Raw genomic sequence first — 19,958 nt, forward strand, 5'->3', positions numbered from 1 at the left:
AGATTACTAGATAAACTACAGCAGTTCAGTCAGTTGTGCCCATGTATACTTAAATGCTTTATTCCAGGCATATGATTGGTATAAAATATTTAACTACAGATTTCTAGCATGTACAGAAAATCTTTAGTAAAAAGATCATGAATTTTATGTCACCTCAAGTGAATAGATGCTTTAAGAAACATTACAAGAACAAACACAGCAAGTTAATAAATATTTTCAACCAAAGCAATTTGTTTAGAAAACTAGAACCAAAAAACTTAAGTTATTCTTCTTTAAGTCATTCCAAATTTCCACTATGGAGCAGCATAATCTAATTTACATTTTTACAAGCCACTGAGTAAAATATGTATTTTGACTTTATCACAAACCAACAATATTCTAAGTATACAGATTGGTATTTCAAATACTATTTGAATATGGCATCTAAATTTAACAGCTTGCAGTGTAAAAATTCATTCAAAAATATATAATGGTCTAAGTTTTCTGATTAAAAATTTTAACAGGGAAAAATTATGTGACAAAGACAAAAATGTGCCTTTAATATTATTTGGCCTTTAGTAATTCTCATTCTTTTCAAAGCTATGGTACATAACCAGTGGCCACTGCAGTAGACTTTGTTAATGGTAAATAAAATTTCATCTCTATTCTTTAAATAGAATGGGCTCATTTTTATCCAAGGATTTGATATTTGACAATATGCAGGCTCCCCTGCAGAGAAGGTAAAAAGGATGCTACCTTGTTTCACTCAGCAGAGAAATACAAAAGGCAGTCATAATTTAAACAATCTGTCTGCAAGAGAAGGTGCAAGGGAGAAAGCCAGACAATATTATTTGCAGTTCTCACTGCTCCAAGGTGGAGAAAATTCAGGGTGATTTTTTTTCCCCCTGGTACTCGCAAGGCCACTGACTTTAAGGGAGCCAACACTATATTCTTGATATCCTTCTAAGACGATAACGTATGCTCTGGCTCAAAACAAAAAAGCCCCAAAAACTTGAACTGATGCCACAGCTTTGTGCTGAGGGATGTCAGACTACCTGATCATTATGCCTCCCTCTTAACAACATTTGAGGGGCGCAATGTGTGTGTATCAGCACACAATGACAGGCAGATGGTAAGAGACACAGACTATGCTCACCTATGACTCACTATTCTTCTCTGAACTCCATAGAAGCATTATATCTCATAACTATGCCATTGAAGCACTACATTTCTTCCTCTTAAGCAGCATAATACAACCCTTTAATCTCCAAAAGATGCATAATGGATACTATTTATGTAATAAAGAAACTAAAGCAGCCATGGCATTATTCAAAAGCCGTCTAAAATCTGACTAGCTTTCCTGTTAGGTAAATATAAATCCATATTTTGTGTGTGATGCAAGAAAAGAAGCTTTGAACCATAATAATCAACAGGCTCTGAAACAAGCCACTTTCCAACAATGGGAAGGTAATAAAAGAAAATGTTTTGATAAGACAAGTGTTCTCATAAGGCAGCAAAAACTCACTCACTGCTCCTTGACAATTTTCCGTTTCATAAAAAACTTGCCTCTCTCAGCAAACGGAAATCCTGAAAATAATTCCATGTGTCCATGAACTAGACACATCATTAAATCAGATGTACTGAATGAGATCATTTATATGAAGTCAGTGATTTTTAAAATACTGTTGGACCTAACACCCAGACACTGATTTACATAAGCAAGCAAGCAAGCAAAATGGATATTTTTTGTTCATTAAGTTAAAGTCTCTTATTTTCTTCAAAGAACATTTCAATAGTCACAGGGTGAGCAAGAGGCTCTCTCTTAGATAATGGGCTTTGATTTAGCATTATTTCCATTTTATATTGATTACATGCTTTAGTCACATCAGCTGAAGAAAAAGAAAATAGGAGCTATGTAATCTAATAAATTTGATCAATATTACTAGACTGCTTTGCTACAAGCAGCCTCCACAACTGCCATTTAGCATAACGAAGAGTTTCATAAGAGAGCTAAAATGATCTACTCCATTCTCAAGTCCCAAAAAGTCTTGGCTAAAGGCATGCCAATAGACTGTGAACATGTCTTGGCATGGAAGCAGACATATTCCTGTCTCTCGCCCATTTGGTAACATGTATGCCAAGCCAGAAGCAACTATGGGCTTGTTCAGTAGACTGAATCTATTTCTTATATGGAAAATATAATTAGAAAGCCTATACAATGGTTCTTTTAGAAACCTTTAGCAAGTTAGGACTGCCTCCCTATCATTTCCCAAAAGTCCTTAGAGCAGAAGCATTTAAAACTTCCAAAGTAAAGCTCTCTCAATTAAGGGCCCTGGCTCTTCAAGGAGCTCTCTGAAGGCAAGATCCCTGTGCAACGTTCCCCTGTGGCTTTCGTGGGGCTCCTATATTTGATTCTCAAAGAGCCAGAACATCAGCACTGTTTTCAGAAGTCTCTCTAAAGCCCCACTGGTTTCAACCTATTAACATTCTAAAGTATTTTTCTTATAATGGCATTTCTAAAAAGAAAAAAGAAAAAAAATATGGATCAAGCCTATTTATTTTTAAATTTCAACTACTCTGAATCTGTGGGAGGACAAGACTGTAACAAATCACAAGGTAATTCTCTCAGACTATGGGGTTTAAAAACCAACCAACCAAAATTACAAACTTTTTTAATATAATGGCTGAAAGGGAAGAGATCCGCCAACTGCATTATTATAAACAAAAGGTCAGCATGAATAAATCATGTCTCAGGGCACGGGGACACTGGAATTGGAGAGGGGTCCATGAATCCAGGGTCCCGGTACCCTGGGACTTCTAGAAGCCAAGCATGAAGCCGGATTACCCAAGGGCAGGCTAATAATTAGATGTTTGTCATACCTGCCCCAACAGCTCTGGGTCTTGAACTGGACTCCGGATGGTCAAGGCTGAGTTTGACAAGCAGCTAATTGTCATACCTGGCCCCAATACTTCTGGGTCTCAAATGAACCTAATCAGGCTGAAGGCAGCTCAGCACTGCTGTGACTGGGACCAGAAAAATATTATGCCCCATTCTAAACATTGAGCCTCCTGCCATGTACATCTGGCATGGGAGGAAGCACAAATGTTTGAGATGTAACATAAAATTCCCCTGGTCTCAATCACAGCATCATTTTAATATCATTCAGAGGCCTTATGTTACCTATATGCCATGGCATTTCATATAGTCTAATTCACAAACAGGTCATTATTTCAGCTGGAGAGACGCATGTCTTTTGGTGAGCTGTCGAAGCTCAACCCAACCTTCATGCTCCCACCACCCCTCTGGGTGCAGACTCAGCACTACCACCAGTCCTTGCCCCATGCTCCACACTCCCACCCAGGTGAAGCTCCTCCTCTCCCTCCCTCTGCTTCTCAACCTGGTGCCTGGAGTGAGTGGGACACCAAGGAAGCTGAGCAGGTCCCCAGGCAGCTGCAGCAGTGGCAGCAGCAGCCCCACCTGGAAGCTGTGCGCTGGCTGGGCCAGGCCCTTCCGCACACCAGCATGGGAGCGAGGCACATGGGCTGAGCAAGGTACTATTAGTTGATGGGCACCCGCAGGCTGGATAATATTGCCTGGCAGGCCAGATCCAGCCCACAGGCTGTATTTTGCCCACCCCTGTTCTATTTGGATGCAAATATAATGAAGGGGTGGGGGGAGGGAGCAGCTATCAAAGATACGGAATAATAGATTAAGGACCAGATTTTACTAAGAGTTAAGTGTTTTAATACCTTGAAAAATGTAATCCCGTGTCCTACTCTAATGTACCTTATGAGAGAGCTGGACACCCAAGTCCCTTCTGGCTAATTTTTCATAGGAAAGTGAAACTGAAAGGATATTCTGGATCATCCAGAGTAGATCTTGCTATCAAAGACAACCTTTTCATATAAACCCTTTCATAAATCATATAGGAGTTAAGAGGTCAAAACTTCCGCATTGATTAGATAAACTCTTATTTCCAGACTAAATTTATTAACAGCTAATTTATACCCATTTGTTCTTGAGCTGGCATTGTATGCCACTTTAAAATTAGATTATAAACTATCCAAGGCAGCAAACAATTCTTCTTATGTAATTGTATAGCCCTTACTTCAACAAGTCCCAAATCATGAGCAGAGACTTCAGTTGCTATGGCAATACAATAAATAATAAAAGATGGTTTTACAGCTCTGCTATCCTGCTTCTCCACTAACATATTTTTTGAATTAAAGCAAGTGCACTTACATGAAATTTGATCAAATAAATTCTTCTGCTACTGGCTGACCCAGCAGCACTTTTCCATCTATGAGTTTTATGATTCTATAATAAGATGCTCATCTTAGTCTACAAGTGCCCATTTTACAGGCCCTTAATCTTGTTTATGTTTTCATCTGTACTATGGGACACTTGCTGAAAAACAGGACACACTATCAAGAGTCTATGCCCTCTAGACATTTCTTTCTCCCAAGGAGGTAATCTATTCAAAATGTTTTTAGATGTTTTTGAATGCTAGTCATTCTTGGAGTGCTACTTTCCCTAGCACATCTTAAAAATTGTACAATAATCAGTGCCCAACATGGAGAACAATAAAATCCCTGTGCTCCCTAGACACCACTAATTTTTGGAACAAGCCATTAAATACTAATCTTCAGTTTTTGTTTTTTTTATAGCCAAGATGTTTCTTAGCACAATGATCTTCTGTCAGCAAAGTCTCATGCAAGTAACATTTGTATCAAGACCTTTCCAATCATACCCCAATCTTATTTATAAAAAATATTTCTTGCATTTTACAGTCTCCTGTGTGCTATAAAAAAAAAAAAAATCTTGAATTCAAGTAGCTTTCAACTGAGACATTAAAGTATTTTTAATCTGAACCATACAGACCACAACAGAACCATCCACAACCCTCAACACTGCCAGGTAGCTGAATTTATTTGAAATTGGAATTCACTGAATTTAGGTGTTTCACTTCTGTAGAGCCAAAACTAGTAAGAAAAATACAGAAAATACAAAGCCTGAAGCAAAAGAAAAAAAGCTTAATGTTCACCAATGTCTGATAACACCAAACTGTTTATAATATGGAGGCATTCCACTTGCACACAAAAAGGAGAACGAACCCACGGTAAAAGCTGACCCTTCCTGAGAAAATACACTCTCAACCCTTATCTAAGGAAAGAGACAGCTTTAAATAAATCATGGAGAGAAAAAAGAATTGCAGATGGAAAAATGGAGATCACTCACCCAAGCACCTGTAGGGAACCACAATATGAGGCTGACTCTTGCACTGCTTCCGTCCCCTTTTGCACCAGTTCTGGATTGTCACAGGCTGGTTGGCTTCAACCACATTGGTAATTTGCAGTTCAGGATAAACCTAATATTCAAAATACAAAGAGAACAAATGCAATTTAAGGCACACTTACTGGGCCATTTAATATTATTACAGGTATTTGTAATAGGCACCAGTGATGTTCATATGCATGCCTTCCCCTTTTGTTGTATACTACACAGCCACCTTTACTTTGTAATATTTCATGTTATGAATTTTCACTGTATCCATTCATCTAAGAAGGAACCAGGTATTATTAAAAAGCAAATTTATCTATCTGCTAAACTGGAGACAGCTGGCTTTTCCTTTTCATTAAGACTTTAAATGCCTCTCTTGACTCTATCTACGCATGAATTAAATGCATCATTCCCTTGTTACCCTTGCAGATGAACACCACCAAAAGGAACTGCTACTTTAACAGTCTAATGCATCCAGTTTAGCAACCTTAATGAAGAACTCAGATCAGTCCTTCATCTTTTTCAGTGAAGTTATCCTACACTCAGAGCATCCCTTTCCCTCGCCACTTTTTGCATTAAGAACGTCAGATCTGAATTGCCCTTTACAGTCCACATCGTCTCTCACCCTAATGATTTGCTGAACCACTTGCCCATATTTCTGACTTGCTTAAAATCACTCATCTATTTCAAATGCTACATGTACTCACAACCATGTGATAATCCCTGAAAGAAACTGCAAAGTTACTGCCATTCATAATTTCAATTCACCCATAGCTGTGATTTCATCTCTTCTTCCATCCACATACCACCTTCCTCACTCCCTGACCCTCAACATCTTTCTTGTTATCAGTTTTGGCCATGCTCTCCTCTGTCAGAGATCAATTCTTAGCTGTTAACAACCTGTCTGGCACAGTTCACTAACCTCACAGTAACCATCAGTTTCTCTATCCCTTTCTCTGGAGAGAGGCAAGAGCTCATCTCTCATGCTGTTTTCAAAAAATTATCTGTTAAAACAGTCCTAACATGGAGCTCATCATGATACTTATTTCCCTTTACTTTTATTTGCAACCATACCAACCAATTTCCAACACACTCTAAGTGTTGTGTATGAAGACACTTACAAGAACATACAGTTCTTAGGCCTTAGAATTCTGTTTATGATAAAGGACTACTTGTTTGTGTTTTTCAGCAACTGGAAACTCAATATTGTGAAACAGAATTCACCTTAAGACAAAGGCAAAGAACAAGGAACCCCCTTTGTCGGAAGCATGGAGTTTTAATGGTTCTAAATCAGAACTGAGACTCTTCTAACACACAGTTTCATAGTTTCTCCTTCTGACCCTAGACACTGTGAAACTACGGAACTTCTCATAAGACTCAAGGCACTTCTCAGAAAATGCCAGCTCTTAGTTTTCACTTATTTTTGACTATGGAAAAATAATACAGCAATTCTTCTGTTGCAAGTGCTCTACAATAGGTCAGAAATTTTTAACACTATGGATCCCTATTTGAAAATTCTGCATTCGTCTTGTGTATGTGTTTGCCCACCAAACATGAGCAGCGCCTTTAGAAGGATCTCATGGCACCCCAGGGTGCCCTGGTACCCTGGTCAAGAACCAGTAGTCTAGACGAAATGTCTATTACATACTCTTATTAAGCGTTTACTCTCTTGAAACTAGCGTGAAAGTCAAACACCAGACCTCTAACACAAATACAATGCTGGCTTACTTAAAGATAATGGATTGAAAGGCTTTATGAACTGACGTCAGTACCAGGTTTTAGAGATTAAGTGGATAGAAAGAATAGTAAGGGAGAAAGTTCAAAGAAGAATACAAGGCATCATCTAAATTCCTGTTAAAGAAAATGGAAATGTGTTGGCCAGATACTAATGAGCTGAGACAAGCCCTACAGTGGAACCCTCCAGAAGACCAAAAATGGCCTAGCGAAGGAGAATATACCAGGAGCTAGAGGAAGCTAGACTGAAATTGAGCCAAGTCAAGCAGCAGGCCAAAGGGCAAAAATGGGAAGACAATTGTTGTGGAAGTCCTATACTCCCTTTCCCAAAGCAAAGGGAATTAGTTTTAACAATTTGTAGTCTAGTACTGTGTAGACACTTAGAATAAGAACCCATTCTGCTAGGCACAGTTCCACAGTAAGAGAAGGCTCCATTCACCACAAAGGATTTAAAATGTGAAAAAAATGTGCAAGTCAGTTAAAAAAAAAGTACAATATATATTTTAAACTAAAGATAAATTTTAAAAAGCTTTACACTGAAATGGCAATGGCTAGTAGTATCTTTGCACTTTTTATTCTTCTCTCTGATTAGCAGTACTTTAATTCAAGTGGCTTGGGATAGTATGTATGCATAGGATGGAAAGCAGCATAAACATAAGCTTTGAGCTAATGAAACCAGACAGTTTTCTGCTAATAGTCAGCAAAAGAGACTAAATGAAATATTGTACAGCTACACTGTACGCTATGATTAAAACATATTATACAATTACTTGTAAATAGCTTGTTACATATAAATCAAGGGCAGTTACTTTACTTTGCCTATGGAAGATGACCAATTATGCAATGAAATAGTTACCTAATTCCCCAGAGCTAGAAAACCAACACACTAAGCCAAACATCCATATCCAATATAGTGAACACCACCCTGGCTACTTATATCACAAATATGATGAACAGTACCACCAAGCCAATCCTGTTCTTATAAGCAATTATCTACAAAAACACAGCCATTTGAACTTTCATTTATGAAAGTTTACATCCAAACACCATTGCCACTGTGTTCTCAAGTCCCTATACCAAGAGATAAGAGGCTTGCAAGTGTGGATGATTTTCTACTACATAGTTAGGGTGCACACACACGACCCACTTATTATACAATAAACTCTGTAAAAGTGAAGGAGACGCACAATGAACAATCTTAATGTGGTGTAAGACTCTCTCTTCCAAGGTAAAAAGACGCAAGAAAATATGCAGCAATTTTACCCTGGGTGATTTACTAGGGACTAGATCATGCGTTTGCTTCCCTACTCCGCTTCATTTCAGAGTAGCTATTTGTGCAGGAAGATTAGCAAGTATGGCAAAAGACCGCGCAGAACTCTTCAGTGAGCTAAAACACAAAAAGGAAGCTTGTTGTGGAAGCTTGGACAAATGATTAGGGAGGAGTATAATAGTGTTGCTGGGCATGCAAGGATGAAATCAGGAAGGCCAAAGCACAACTGGAGTAGCAAAAAGGAAGGGACATGAAGGGTAACAAGAAGGGTTTCTACAAGGATGTCAGCAACAAGTGAAAGATCAGGGAAAGTGTGGCGCTTCTTAAAGAACAGGGGAGGCAACCTAGCGACAAATGATGTAGAAAAGGCTGAAGTACTCAATGCCTTTTTTACCTTGGTCTTAACAGGCAAGGTCAGCTCAAGACTACTGTACTTGGCAGCACAGTTTGGTGAGGAAATGAGTAGTTTGCCAGGAGCAAAACAACAGATTAGAGACTATTTAGAAAAGCTGGATGTGTACAAGTCCACAGGGCCAGACATGATGTACTCAACATTGATGTGGGAGTTGGCTGATGTGATTGCAGAGCCGCTGACCATTATCTTTGAAAACTCATGGTGATCGGGAGAGGTCCTGGACAATTGGAAAAGAGAAAATATAATGCCCATCTTTAAGACAAGGGAAGAAGGAGGATCTAGAGAACTACAGACCAATCAGCCTGACCTCAATCCCTGGAAATATCAAGGAATCCATTTTTAAGCATTTGAAGGAGAAGATGATGATTAGGAACAGTCAGCATGGATTCACCAAGGGCAACAACCTGATTGCCTTCTATGATGAGATGACTGGCTCTGTGGATACAGTGAGAATAGTGGACATGACATACCTTGACTTTAGCAAGGCTTTTCATATGGTTTCCCACAACATTTTCACAAGCAAGCTAAGAAGTACAGGTTGGATGCTGGACAGTAAGATGGACAGAAAACTAGCTGAATCGTCAGGCTCAAAGGATAATGATCAGTGTCTCAATGTCTAGTTGGCAGCCAGTATCTAGTGGAGTGGCCCAGGTGTCAGTCCTGGGGCCAATTTTATTCAATATCTTCATTAATCACCTGGAAGATGAGACGGTGTGCCCTCAGCAAGTCTGTGGATGACACCAACCTGGGGGGGACAAATAGATATGCTGGAGGGTAGAGCTAGGATTCAGAGACCTCAACAAATTGGAGGATTAGACCAAAAGAAATCTCATGAAGTTCAATAAGGACAAGTGCAACGTCCTGCACTTAGGATGGAAGAATCATATCCATCAGTACAGACTGGGGGCTGGCTGGCTGGGCAGCAACTCTGCAGAAAAGGACGTGGGAGTAACAGTGGACCATAAGGTGAATATGAGCCAACAGTGTACCCTTGTTGCCAAGAAGGCTAACGGCATGCTGAGCTGCATTGGTAGGAGTGTTGCCAGCAGGTCATGGGAAATGATTATTTCCCTCTATTCAGTACTGGTGAGGCCACATCTGGAGTACTGTGTTCAGTTTTGGGCCCCCCACTACAGAAAGGATATAGACACAATTGGAGTGTCCAGAGGAGGGCAATGAGAATGGCTAGTGGGCTGGGGCACATGACTTCTGAGGAGAGGCTAAGAGAACTGTGTTTACTTAGTCTAAGGAAGAGAAAACAGAGGGGATTTAATAGTAGCCTTCAACTAGCTGAGGAGTGGCTACAAAGAAGATGGAGTTAGACTGTTCTCAGTGGTGGCAGATGACAGAACAAGGAGCAGTGGTCTCCAGTTGCAGCAAAAGAAGTTTAAGTTAGATATTAGGAAAAACTCTCACTAGGAGGGCAGTAAAGCACTGGAACAGGTTGCCCAGAGAGGGTGTGGAATCTCTATCCTGGGAGGTTTTTAAGACCCGGCTAGACAAAGCCTTGGCTGGGATGATCTAGTTGGGGATGGTCCTGCTTTGAGCAGGGAGTTGGACTAGATGACTTCCTGAGGTCCTTTCCAACTCTAATTTTCTATGATGCTACAATTTGTTCAGTGTAAATAGCCATCTCTCTCACTAGTGGCCATGTGCTGTAATACTGCCTACAGAGCAGGCAGCCAGCTTGTGTATCCACTTCTCATAAAATACACTATAAACTCCAGGGTAAGTTATCCTGTAGTAAATGTGCTGTATGTCTATTGCCCTCAGCATGCTCCTTCATTTGAACATTGGGGTTAAAAGAAGACACTGAACTCCTGAACATGAAAAGCAAGCAACTCCAATGTGGACAATATGAGTTATGATGCTTCAATAATTATTCATAAAAGAAGCAGAGAGAAAAATCAATGACTGTACTGGCTCCACAGAAGAACTCTTGAACTTCAAGCATTACACAAAATGTTCTTGTTTTTATATCAGATTGGTTTAATTCCTTTGAACAGTCAAAAGGGGTAGGGTTTGCAGGGAAGTGCGAGAAGGCAGGAGGTTCCCTCTCCTTCAACCCAGGGCCACTGTTTACATCAAATAACACAAACAGAAATGGTCCAGACATTTAAGACTCTAGTGGAGTTTATACCTAGCTTTCCATCTTTGGAAGATAATATATTGTTCCATTTCCTTTCCTCTGTTCCCTAAAGAGATAGATAGGCTAAGGGTTCACCACTTACAGAGCTGATGAATCAAGATAAATGGCACTTTTTTAGATTCACTGTATCCACATGCTTAATAACTGCGGAAAGAAATCCTGGTGCATTTGCAGTGTAAGTACTGATTTTGTACCACAACACCAGGATTGAGAATGAAGTAAAAAATCTGCCTCTTTCCTCCCAAATCTGAAGTCCCCCACTCTAAGCAGGTGCATGGACAGGCTGTGCTTATGTTCCTTTATCTCTGTCAGAGCAGCACCAAAAGATATTAGGACTCCATGATCATAGTGAATCCACTATTTTATAAACACTGTTAAGCATGAACACAGGGGTTGTGCCTGACCTCTAGGTCCTGACACACAACAGGGATAGATTCACAGTGTGCACTAGACTGGATTTAGATCAGTGCAAGACTACCACTCAGATTAAACTGTACTGGATATTTTAAATGGCATCATTAAGATCCACGCATTATGTAATATTAGATGCCACCATCAGCACTATCTTAGCTGACAAACCTAAGATATGATGCAATGTAACTGAAATATTCTCACTGCCACTTTTTCTAACACAGCTCTCTCTCTCTCGCTCGCTCGCGCTCTCTCTCTCTCTCTCACTCACTCACTCACACACACACACACACACACACAGTAATTTTTTTTTTTTAAATAATGTCTGTATTTCAAGGTTTGAAGCACTTTAGCTGGAACATGTATAAAGAAAATACCAGCTATCACTCACAAAATTGTATACAAGCTTCAAGGCCCTGATAAAGAAAAGCATTCCTCCTCAGTTTTAACATGCTTAAAGTTACACACCTAGTGATATGCTTTTCTGAACTGAGGTTCAAATGAGTGACACCTAAAAAAGGAGGTATCAACCCACAAGGCCAGACAAAAAGAAAAAATGATTTTTTTTAAACTAATTTCACCCAGAAATGACCTTCTGAGCTGTAAATGAAATCTTTTTACTGGAGCAAATAGCAGGACTTGTCTACTTCCAACAAATACCATTTAACAACAAAGAAGCACAAAAACAAAGGAGCCTTCTGTTCTGTTTTCCATTAATTATAAATTTCCTTTTGAAAGCTCACATAAAGAAAGCCTTGGACACCTTCAGAACCAGAACCAGGCTTTGAACTTCACTAGTTATTCAAAAAGTAATGCTAATGTGCACAACCAGAAATAGTGGCTCCAGTAAGTTAGATTTTGTAAGTTGTAAGATACGGAAAATCCTATCTGCTCTGAACTGATGTGCTATATACCTATGACATAGGGAAATGAGGTGCTTGTTTATTTATAGTGGCCCTGCTGAGTTTCTTCTAGATGATCAAAATAAATAGCTTTAGAAGATTATGACAGAGGACTAACTGTTAAATTCTCAACCTTATAAATCACTGTGCAGAAAATTAGCACTTACATGCACTACAGAAAAAAGCTAAGCGAGGAAGTAAAGGACAAAATATTTTAAAGTCTGTAAGTATGAATCAAGATATGAGACTATCAATTAAAATAAATTGTCTGACTAACAAGATCAGTCCATTATTTAGTTTGCCTTTATATATCCGAATTAATGAACTTTTACTCCAGACTGCATTGAATGTATTGCAATGGCAATCCAGTTAAGTTTAGCTCTAACTTATACAACCGTGATACTATTTGGCTATACAGAATCTAATTCCACAAACACTTGGAACATATACCTAACTCTGCTACTGGTTGTTCCACCAATTTCAAGGATCAGTGCCATATAAGGCAGGAACAAATACATGCCTGTTTTTTTACACAGGAAAAAGTAATTCTCTGGAGCTCTGAAGAATCCTTCAGGAACACAGCTCATTTTAACATTTCCCCCTGAAAATTTTCTAGTTTTTTCAGGTTTTCATTTTTAAAACACTTCAATAAGAAACATGTTTAGCTCATGATAGAAAATTTCTATTTCCAAAGCAAACCAGAGCTAAATATTGGTAAAAGGAAGAAAAATATTAAAAATAGAGAAAATCCTCACTAGCTCTGTACACTCAAAGTCCTGCAAGTACATTTTGGGCCCCTACTTTCTAATCCTTTCTTAATGCTACAGTACTCTGAGTGGGTAGCATTAAGCAAAGCATGTTACTTAATTTTCTTCAATCAATGACCTGAAAGAAATCATAAAATTACTCATACAAAAATTGGGAACATAGTACATAATGAAAAGGAATGGTCAAGGGTCAGCAACCTTGATAGGGCATTGGGCTAAAATAATGTAGTTCAGTTCAAAAGCAACCTGACCACCAATCTGCCAGTTCTCCCTGGCACCAAATGCTGCTGCATGTGACAGCCACCCATCACTAGACAATGCAGAATCATTCCTGTTGCCAAAATGCTGCCAATATTTGGGCTTCATGGGCTGGATGAAATTGCTTGGCAGGTTGAATCAGGCCTGTGGGCCACAGGTTGCCAACTCGTGACAGAGCAATCTGGATTAGTTACTAACAACCAAACAACAGGCATTTTCACTTGGACAAATGTTCAGTCATACAACTCAGAATGAAGAATGTAGGCTGGATAAGTAGGATGGGGGAGTCCCTCCTGGGTAAAATGACTGGGTGGGGAAAAAAGAAAAAGTGTTCAGGTTCATGACGGATACACAGCTAACCATTACTTCAGACTGCTTTGCTGTGGCCAAAAGAAGATAACATGATTCTTTGAACAGGTGAATATTGAGTAGGACTATCAAACTGCAATCAGGGATAAATTCATGCAAATCCTAAGGAAAGTATTTTGCAAGTAATCAAACTAGATGGGGGGAGGCAAACTTTTTGGCAGATGTGCCACAAATTAGCCTAAAACCCTGCCTAAATACTGCTCTGATTCCCTTCTCCTGCTCTGCTTTCTGCTTCGTACCTTATCTGCCACTGTGCTGCTTGCCCCCTCCACGATCTGCCACGTCACACAGAAAATGCCTTTGTCACAAATTTACCACTCCTGAACTAGATCATCATAGCAGTCCATCCTGATCTAACAATCTATTACTCTAACGGATCTGCTGCAGTTATCTGAATCCAAGTCGAGCCCCACTACCCCACTTAACATGGGGGGGGGGGGGGGACACTAATCTTGGATTTGAGCATGAAATAATGGGAGGGGGGAGGGACATTGGACAGACAGCATCTGTGGCCCCAGTGCCACCCCTGATCTGGGTTCCGGACTGGAGCTGTGACCACAGCCCCACCTGCCCCCTACCCCCACCTCTATCCCTCCCTGCAGCCCCATCCCCGTCTCCAACCCATAGCCTGTGCTTCCTCTATGCTCCCCCTGACCCTTACCGCTGCTATTCCCTCCAGCCCCAACCCCAGCATCACAGCTGCAGCTGCCACCAGGCCAAGCTGGAATAGAGCAAGCACATGGCTCTGTGCCCCAGGCTGGAGCAGAGCCAGAACCTGCAGCTGGAGCAAGTATAAATGGCTGGGGTGGAAGAAGGCAGGCAGGGGGCATAAGTGACAGGGACGAGGGGAGAGAGGCAGTGAGTGTGTGGGGAGGCTGGAGTTGCAGGGGGGTGACAGGTGTAGGGGGCAAATGGGAGGGGAAGACAGGCAGCAGGGGACAGGCAACAATTAGTGCAAGTGAGTGGCAGGCATAGGGCAAGGTACTAAGCTCCCTCACTGCTGACCCCCTCAACTCTCTCACTTGCCCCCCATTGCGTCCCTCACTGCCTGTCCCTGTACTGCTTCTCCTACCTCCTGCCCCCAGTGCAGCTTGCTAGGCTGCAGGGGTGTGGGGTATGCATTTAAAATGACCCTCCAATAATTAGAGTCTCTACATGGAAGATTAAAACTAATGTATAAATTTTTCCATGTACAGAAACAAATTATTTGCAGGTTATCTTAAATTCAGGGTTGTCTTGGATTCAGGTCAACATAGTATATCCAAAAGACAAGAGACAGCCTAATTTAATCACACTAAAATCTGTTAAGGCTAGCTAATAGGATCCTACTCTATTAATTCTTGATAGAGCCCAAAGTGTTCCATATACATGCTAGAATAAATATAAAACATATTATAAGCAAAATTATATCAGACAAGTTTATTTACAAGTGTTTCAAGTACCAAGCAAATATTCAGTCACAAAAGGTAGGACTTCCATTGTCAAGGAGTTCAGCAGTATCCATGTTTTAATTCAGCATCTGCTCATTTCACAATTATGTATCTAGCATCACGTTTACTGTCCCCCTCCACTATGTTTAACATTATTACAAGTTATATGAACCATTAAGAATCCAACATAATTCTTTAGTTTACTCTGCATTTTTTATTAACCAATTAAAATGAATTGGTACTAGTAACCCAAAATAGTAAATTAGTACTTCTTAGTTCACCTAAAAAAACAAACAAACAAAAAACAATATGCAGTGTGATCATATTTGTACTGCAAGTTAATAATATTTTATATGTGACCCAATTTTATCTCTCTGAAGAAATTAAATATTATATTCGTACCTCCCAGAAGCGGGGTCCCAATATTAAAAAAGCAAAACAATTTTCCAATACCAAATGTTCACATCAGTTTCACTAGTGGGATATGTACAGGCAATTGAATGGAACTAAACTTCCACATACACCTAGAAGAATACTTCTGCAACCCTTGAACATCTTTAGCTGAATTATAGGAGAACGCTGTCTCATAATGGTAACCTAAGTTAGATGAACTGCATTAAAATGCAATTAGGAACTAGTGTACATCCTCACCCATAATTTAAAACAGAACTGAACCATGGCAATAGGAATAGCCAACTTGTATTTTAATTTCAAACAAAATTTACATACTTAATCAACTGTCAGTTTACGCTGAAGCACTTAATGGTATTTTTTTTCCCCTCATAAGGATTCTCAGTCTCACTTTGAATGCATTGCCAGCTAATGCTCTGATCAGTGAGTGATGGCAAGCAGAAAATGGGAAAATTCTGTCTGCCCTACTTGAAATGACACAGCATTCTGAACACATTCTTATTACCATTTCAAGCCCACCTGCTGGACCTTGGTTTTAAAATCAGATACTAAATTCATGACAGTGTAATATTATTCTGAATTTAAAAGCACTCAACACAATGATCTTGATTTCTGTTTCGGGGCTCTAAGCCAAACTAGAAGACAAATGATGACAAATCCTTTATTTTTACAGGTTTGAAGAAAAAGGACCCAAACCATCTTATGAGGGTATGAACAGATGTAACAATTTTATCTGTATCCGAGGATACCAACATCAACAATTAGATTTAAACATGTCTGCATGATTCTGTAGCAATACAAATAATAGTAAAATTGTTCCATATTTTAATCCTGCTTCATTCAGCATCAGAGCAGAAGGTAGGGTAGAGTTGTACCTTACAGACTAACTCAGGGGTGTCAAAGATATGACCCAAGGTCCAAATTCAGCTTGTGGAGCTGTATCATCCAGTTCTGGTTGCTGTTTCTGGGTCTCAGAGTGACCTATTGGCAGCATGTGAGGTGTACTAGACAGCCCTTGGCACCGCATGAGATGCTTGCTCAAGCTCAGAGCAGCAGAGCCGTGTACAGCACAACCTCAGGGCATGGCGTGCTGGAACCAAGCACCACAGCCCTGCAGAGCAGAACCTGGCCACATGTAGTGCCCACTCCAGCTGCTCCAGGACATGTGCTGGATCCAGAATACAGGGCTGGTCTGTGGGTCAAGTCTAGCCTGCAGACCCTGATACCCATGGATTAACTAAACTGAAGTTTTATAAGCTTTTGTGAGCCACACACTCACTTTGTCAGATAAAATTTAGCTCAACTGTATCATAGACTCACGTGAATGTCTTGATGGCCTACAGTCACACAAACTTGGTCCATACTTGGGAAGGGGGGAGGAGAAAGAGCGAGAATGAACACATCGGGATGAACAAAATAACGTCTGGCAAATGAGTCTGCTGGGACATCTGCTGGGAGTCACAAACAGCAAAGTCCCACCGCTCACGCAGGTTTCTAACTTGTGTACAGGACCTCTACCTGACACAGGAGGTACACAGTCCCACTAGGGGGAATGCCATACTGGATCTGGTATTGGCAACGGGGGATGACATGGTAGGGGACCTCCAGATCGGTAGCGATCTGGGGGACAGCGATCACCTAATAACAGAATTCACCATAAGACGTCGAGTGGGTAAGGTAACTAGTAGCGTGAAAGTGCTAGACTTTAGGAAAGCTGATCTCAATGAACTCAGGCGATTAGTCAAGGACGCACTACAGAGTAGGAGTTTTGAAGTGATGGGAGCCCAAGAAGGGTGGCTGTGCCTTAAGGAAATGATCTTTCGGGCACAAAGCAAGACGATCCCCGAGCGAGGTAAAAGAGGGAAAGGGGCCAGGAGGCTTCCCTGGCTGACCAGAGAAATCCAGGGCAGCCTAAGGGCCAAAAGGGGAGCACATAAAAAGTGGAAACAGGGAGAGATCACCAAAGACGAATCTACCTCCTCTGCTCGTGCTTGTAGGGAGGCAGTTAGACGGGCCAAAGTTACCATGGAGCTGAGGATGGCAACCCAAGTAAAAGACAACAAGAAATTGTTTTTTAGATATATAGGGAGTAAAAGGAAGGCCCAGGGAGGAATAGGACCCCTGCTAAATGGGCAGAAACAATTGGTGACGGACAGAGGGGACAAGGCTGAACTCCTCAACGAGTTCTTTGCCTCAGTGTTCCTAAGTGAGGGGCACGACAAGTCTCTCACTGGAGTTGTAGAGAGGCAGCAGCAAGGCACCAGACTACCATGCGTAGACCCTGAGATGGTGCAGAGTCATTTGGAAGAACTGGATGCCTTTAAGTCGGCAGGCCCGGATGAGCTCCATCCGAGGTTGCTGAAGGCACTGGCCGACATCACTGCAGAGCCACTGGCGGGAATATTTGAACGCTCATGGCGCACGGGCCAAGTCCCGGAGGACTGGAAAAGGGCCAACGTGGTCCCCATTTTCAAAAAGGGGAGGAAGGAGGACCCGGGCAACTATAGGCCAGTCAGTCTCACCTCCATCCTTGGCAAAGTCTTTGAAAAAATTATCAAGGCTCACATTTGTGAGAGCCTGGCAGGACAAATTATGCTGAGGGGAAACCAGCACGGGTTTGTGGCAGGCAGATCGTGCCTGACCAATCTAGTTTCTTTTTATGACCAGGTTACAAAATGCCTGGACACAGGAGGAGGGGTGGATGTCGTATACTTAGACTTCAGGAAGGCCTTCGATACGGTATCCCACCCCATACTGGTGAACAAGTTAAAAGGCTGTGACTTGGATGACTACACAGTCCAGTGGGTGGAGAAATGGCTGGAGGGTCGCACCCAGAGAGTTGTGGTGGATGGGTCGGTCTCGACCTGGAAGGGTGTGGGCAGTGGGGTCCCGCAGGGCTCGGTCCTTGGACCGATACTCTTTAATGTCTTCATCAGTGACTTGGACGAGGGAGTGAAATGTACTCTGTCCAAGTTTGCAGATGACACAAAGCTATGGGGAGATGTGGACATGCCGGAGGGCAGGGAACAGCTGCAAGCAGACCTGGACAGGTTGGACAAGTGGGCAGAAAACAACAGAATGCAGTTCAACAAGGAGAAATGCAAAGTGCTGCACCTAGGGAGGAAAAATGTCCAGCACACCTACAGCCTAGGAAATGACCTGCTGGGTGGCACGGAAGTAGAAAGGGATCTTGGAGTCCTAGTGGACTCCAAGATGAATATGAGTCGGCAGCGTGACAAAGCCATCAAAAAAGCCAATGGCACTTTATCGTGCATCAGCAGATTCATGACGAATAGGTCCAGGGAGGTGATACTTCCCCTCTATCGGGCGCTGGTCAGACCGCAGTTGGAGTACTGCGTGCAATTCTGGGCGCCACACTTCAAGAAGGATGAGGATAACCTGGAGAGGGTCCAGAGAAGGGCCACTCGTATGTTCAAGGGCCTACAGACCAAGGCCTATGAGGAGAGACTAGAGAAACTGGACCTTTTCAGCCTCCGCAAGAGAAGGTTGAGAGGCGACCTTGTGGCTGCCTATAAGTTCATCACGGGGGCACAGAAGGGAATTGGTGAGTATTTATTCACCAAGGCGCCCCCGGGGGTTACAAGAAATAATGGCCACAAGCTAGCAGAGAACAGATTTAGATTGGACATTAGGAAAAACTTCTTCACAGTTCGAGTGGCCAAGGTCTGGAATGGGCTCCCAAGGGAGGTGGTGCTCTCCCCTACCCTGGGGGTCTTCAAGAGGAGGTTAGATGAATATCTAGCTGGGGTCATCTAGACCCAGCACTCTTTCCTGCTTATGCAGGGGGTCGGACTCGATGATCTATTGAGGTCCCTTCCGACCCTAACGTCTATGAATCTATGAGTCTACATTAGATAAAGGAGAATTCAGAGAAATGCAATTTGCAATCACATGTGTAACAAAATTTCATTTCAAAACATTTGAAAAAATAAACATCATAGCACCAAAACTGAAACACCCACATACTGCTGACGGCCAGCCAAATTTGAAATCTTTGCTGGATATGAACAGTCAAATTTCTCCTAAGGCATGACAGATAACACTTCATACTTTTAATATATATCACTCATTAAAATACCTAGGTTGCATTAAACCTCAAAACTATTCACTGAAGTCTTAGGAAAATAGATTTTTAAGAGCTGTGAAAAATGTAATGGACATACAATAAGTAAGAACATATCTTCAAGCTTCAAATAGAATAAGAGAAGTCTTTTGATCACATAAATGAAATATCTGGCAGGTAATTGTTGGAGCACATTTCAAAAGGAAGCTGTTCATTCAATATGCAAAGTTTAGGAATATGGGTGGCTAAGGAAACAGGTGCTTTTAAGGATCCTCTTGTGAGGATATTTTTATAAGAATGACTAAGCTACGTTTTAATCTAGCAAGCTGGTGACCGAGGGGGTAAGGAGGTCATTTTCTTTCCATCAAACTACTTGGCTAGGCTCTAGAGACATCGTTATCTTAAACAAACCAACGTGTGTGCATATGCATGTATGTACAAACATATATGCATATGTGTACAGACACTCTCCCCCTCCCACCCTCCTCCACATAAGGC

General features: G+C 41.3%; 1 protein-coding gene across 4 annotated transcripts in view; it reads right to left on the reverse strand.

Moving 5' to 3' along the window:
• Positions 1-19,958, reverse strand: part of APP (amyloid beta precursor protein) — a 378,216-nt gene that overhangs the window by 237,925 nt on the left and 120,333 nt on the right. For all 4 annotated transcript variants that reach the window (XM_006264124.4, XM_019476143.2, XM_019476142.2 and 1 more), the window contains one exon: positions 5,219-5,348. In XM_006264124.4, the coding sequence (XP_006264186.2) occupies positions 5,219-5,348 (130 nt within the window). The remainder of the gene's footprint in view (positions 1-5,218; positions 5,349-19,958) is intronic.

The sequence above is a fragment of the Alligator mississippiensis genome, chromosome 1 (assembly GCF_030867095.1).
Source record: "Alligator mississippiensis isolate rAllMis1 chromosome 1, rAllMis1, whole genome shotgun sequence".
NCBI classification, from domain to species: domain Eukaryota; kingdom Metazoa; phylum Chordata; order Crocodylia; family Alligatoridae; genus Alligator; species Alligator mississippiensis.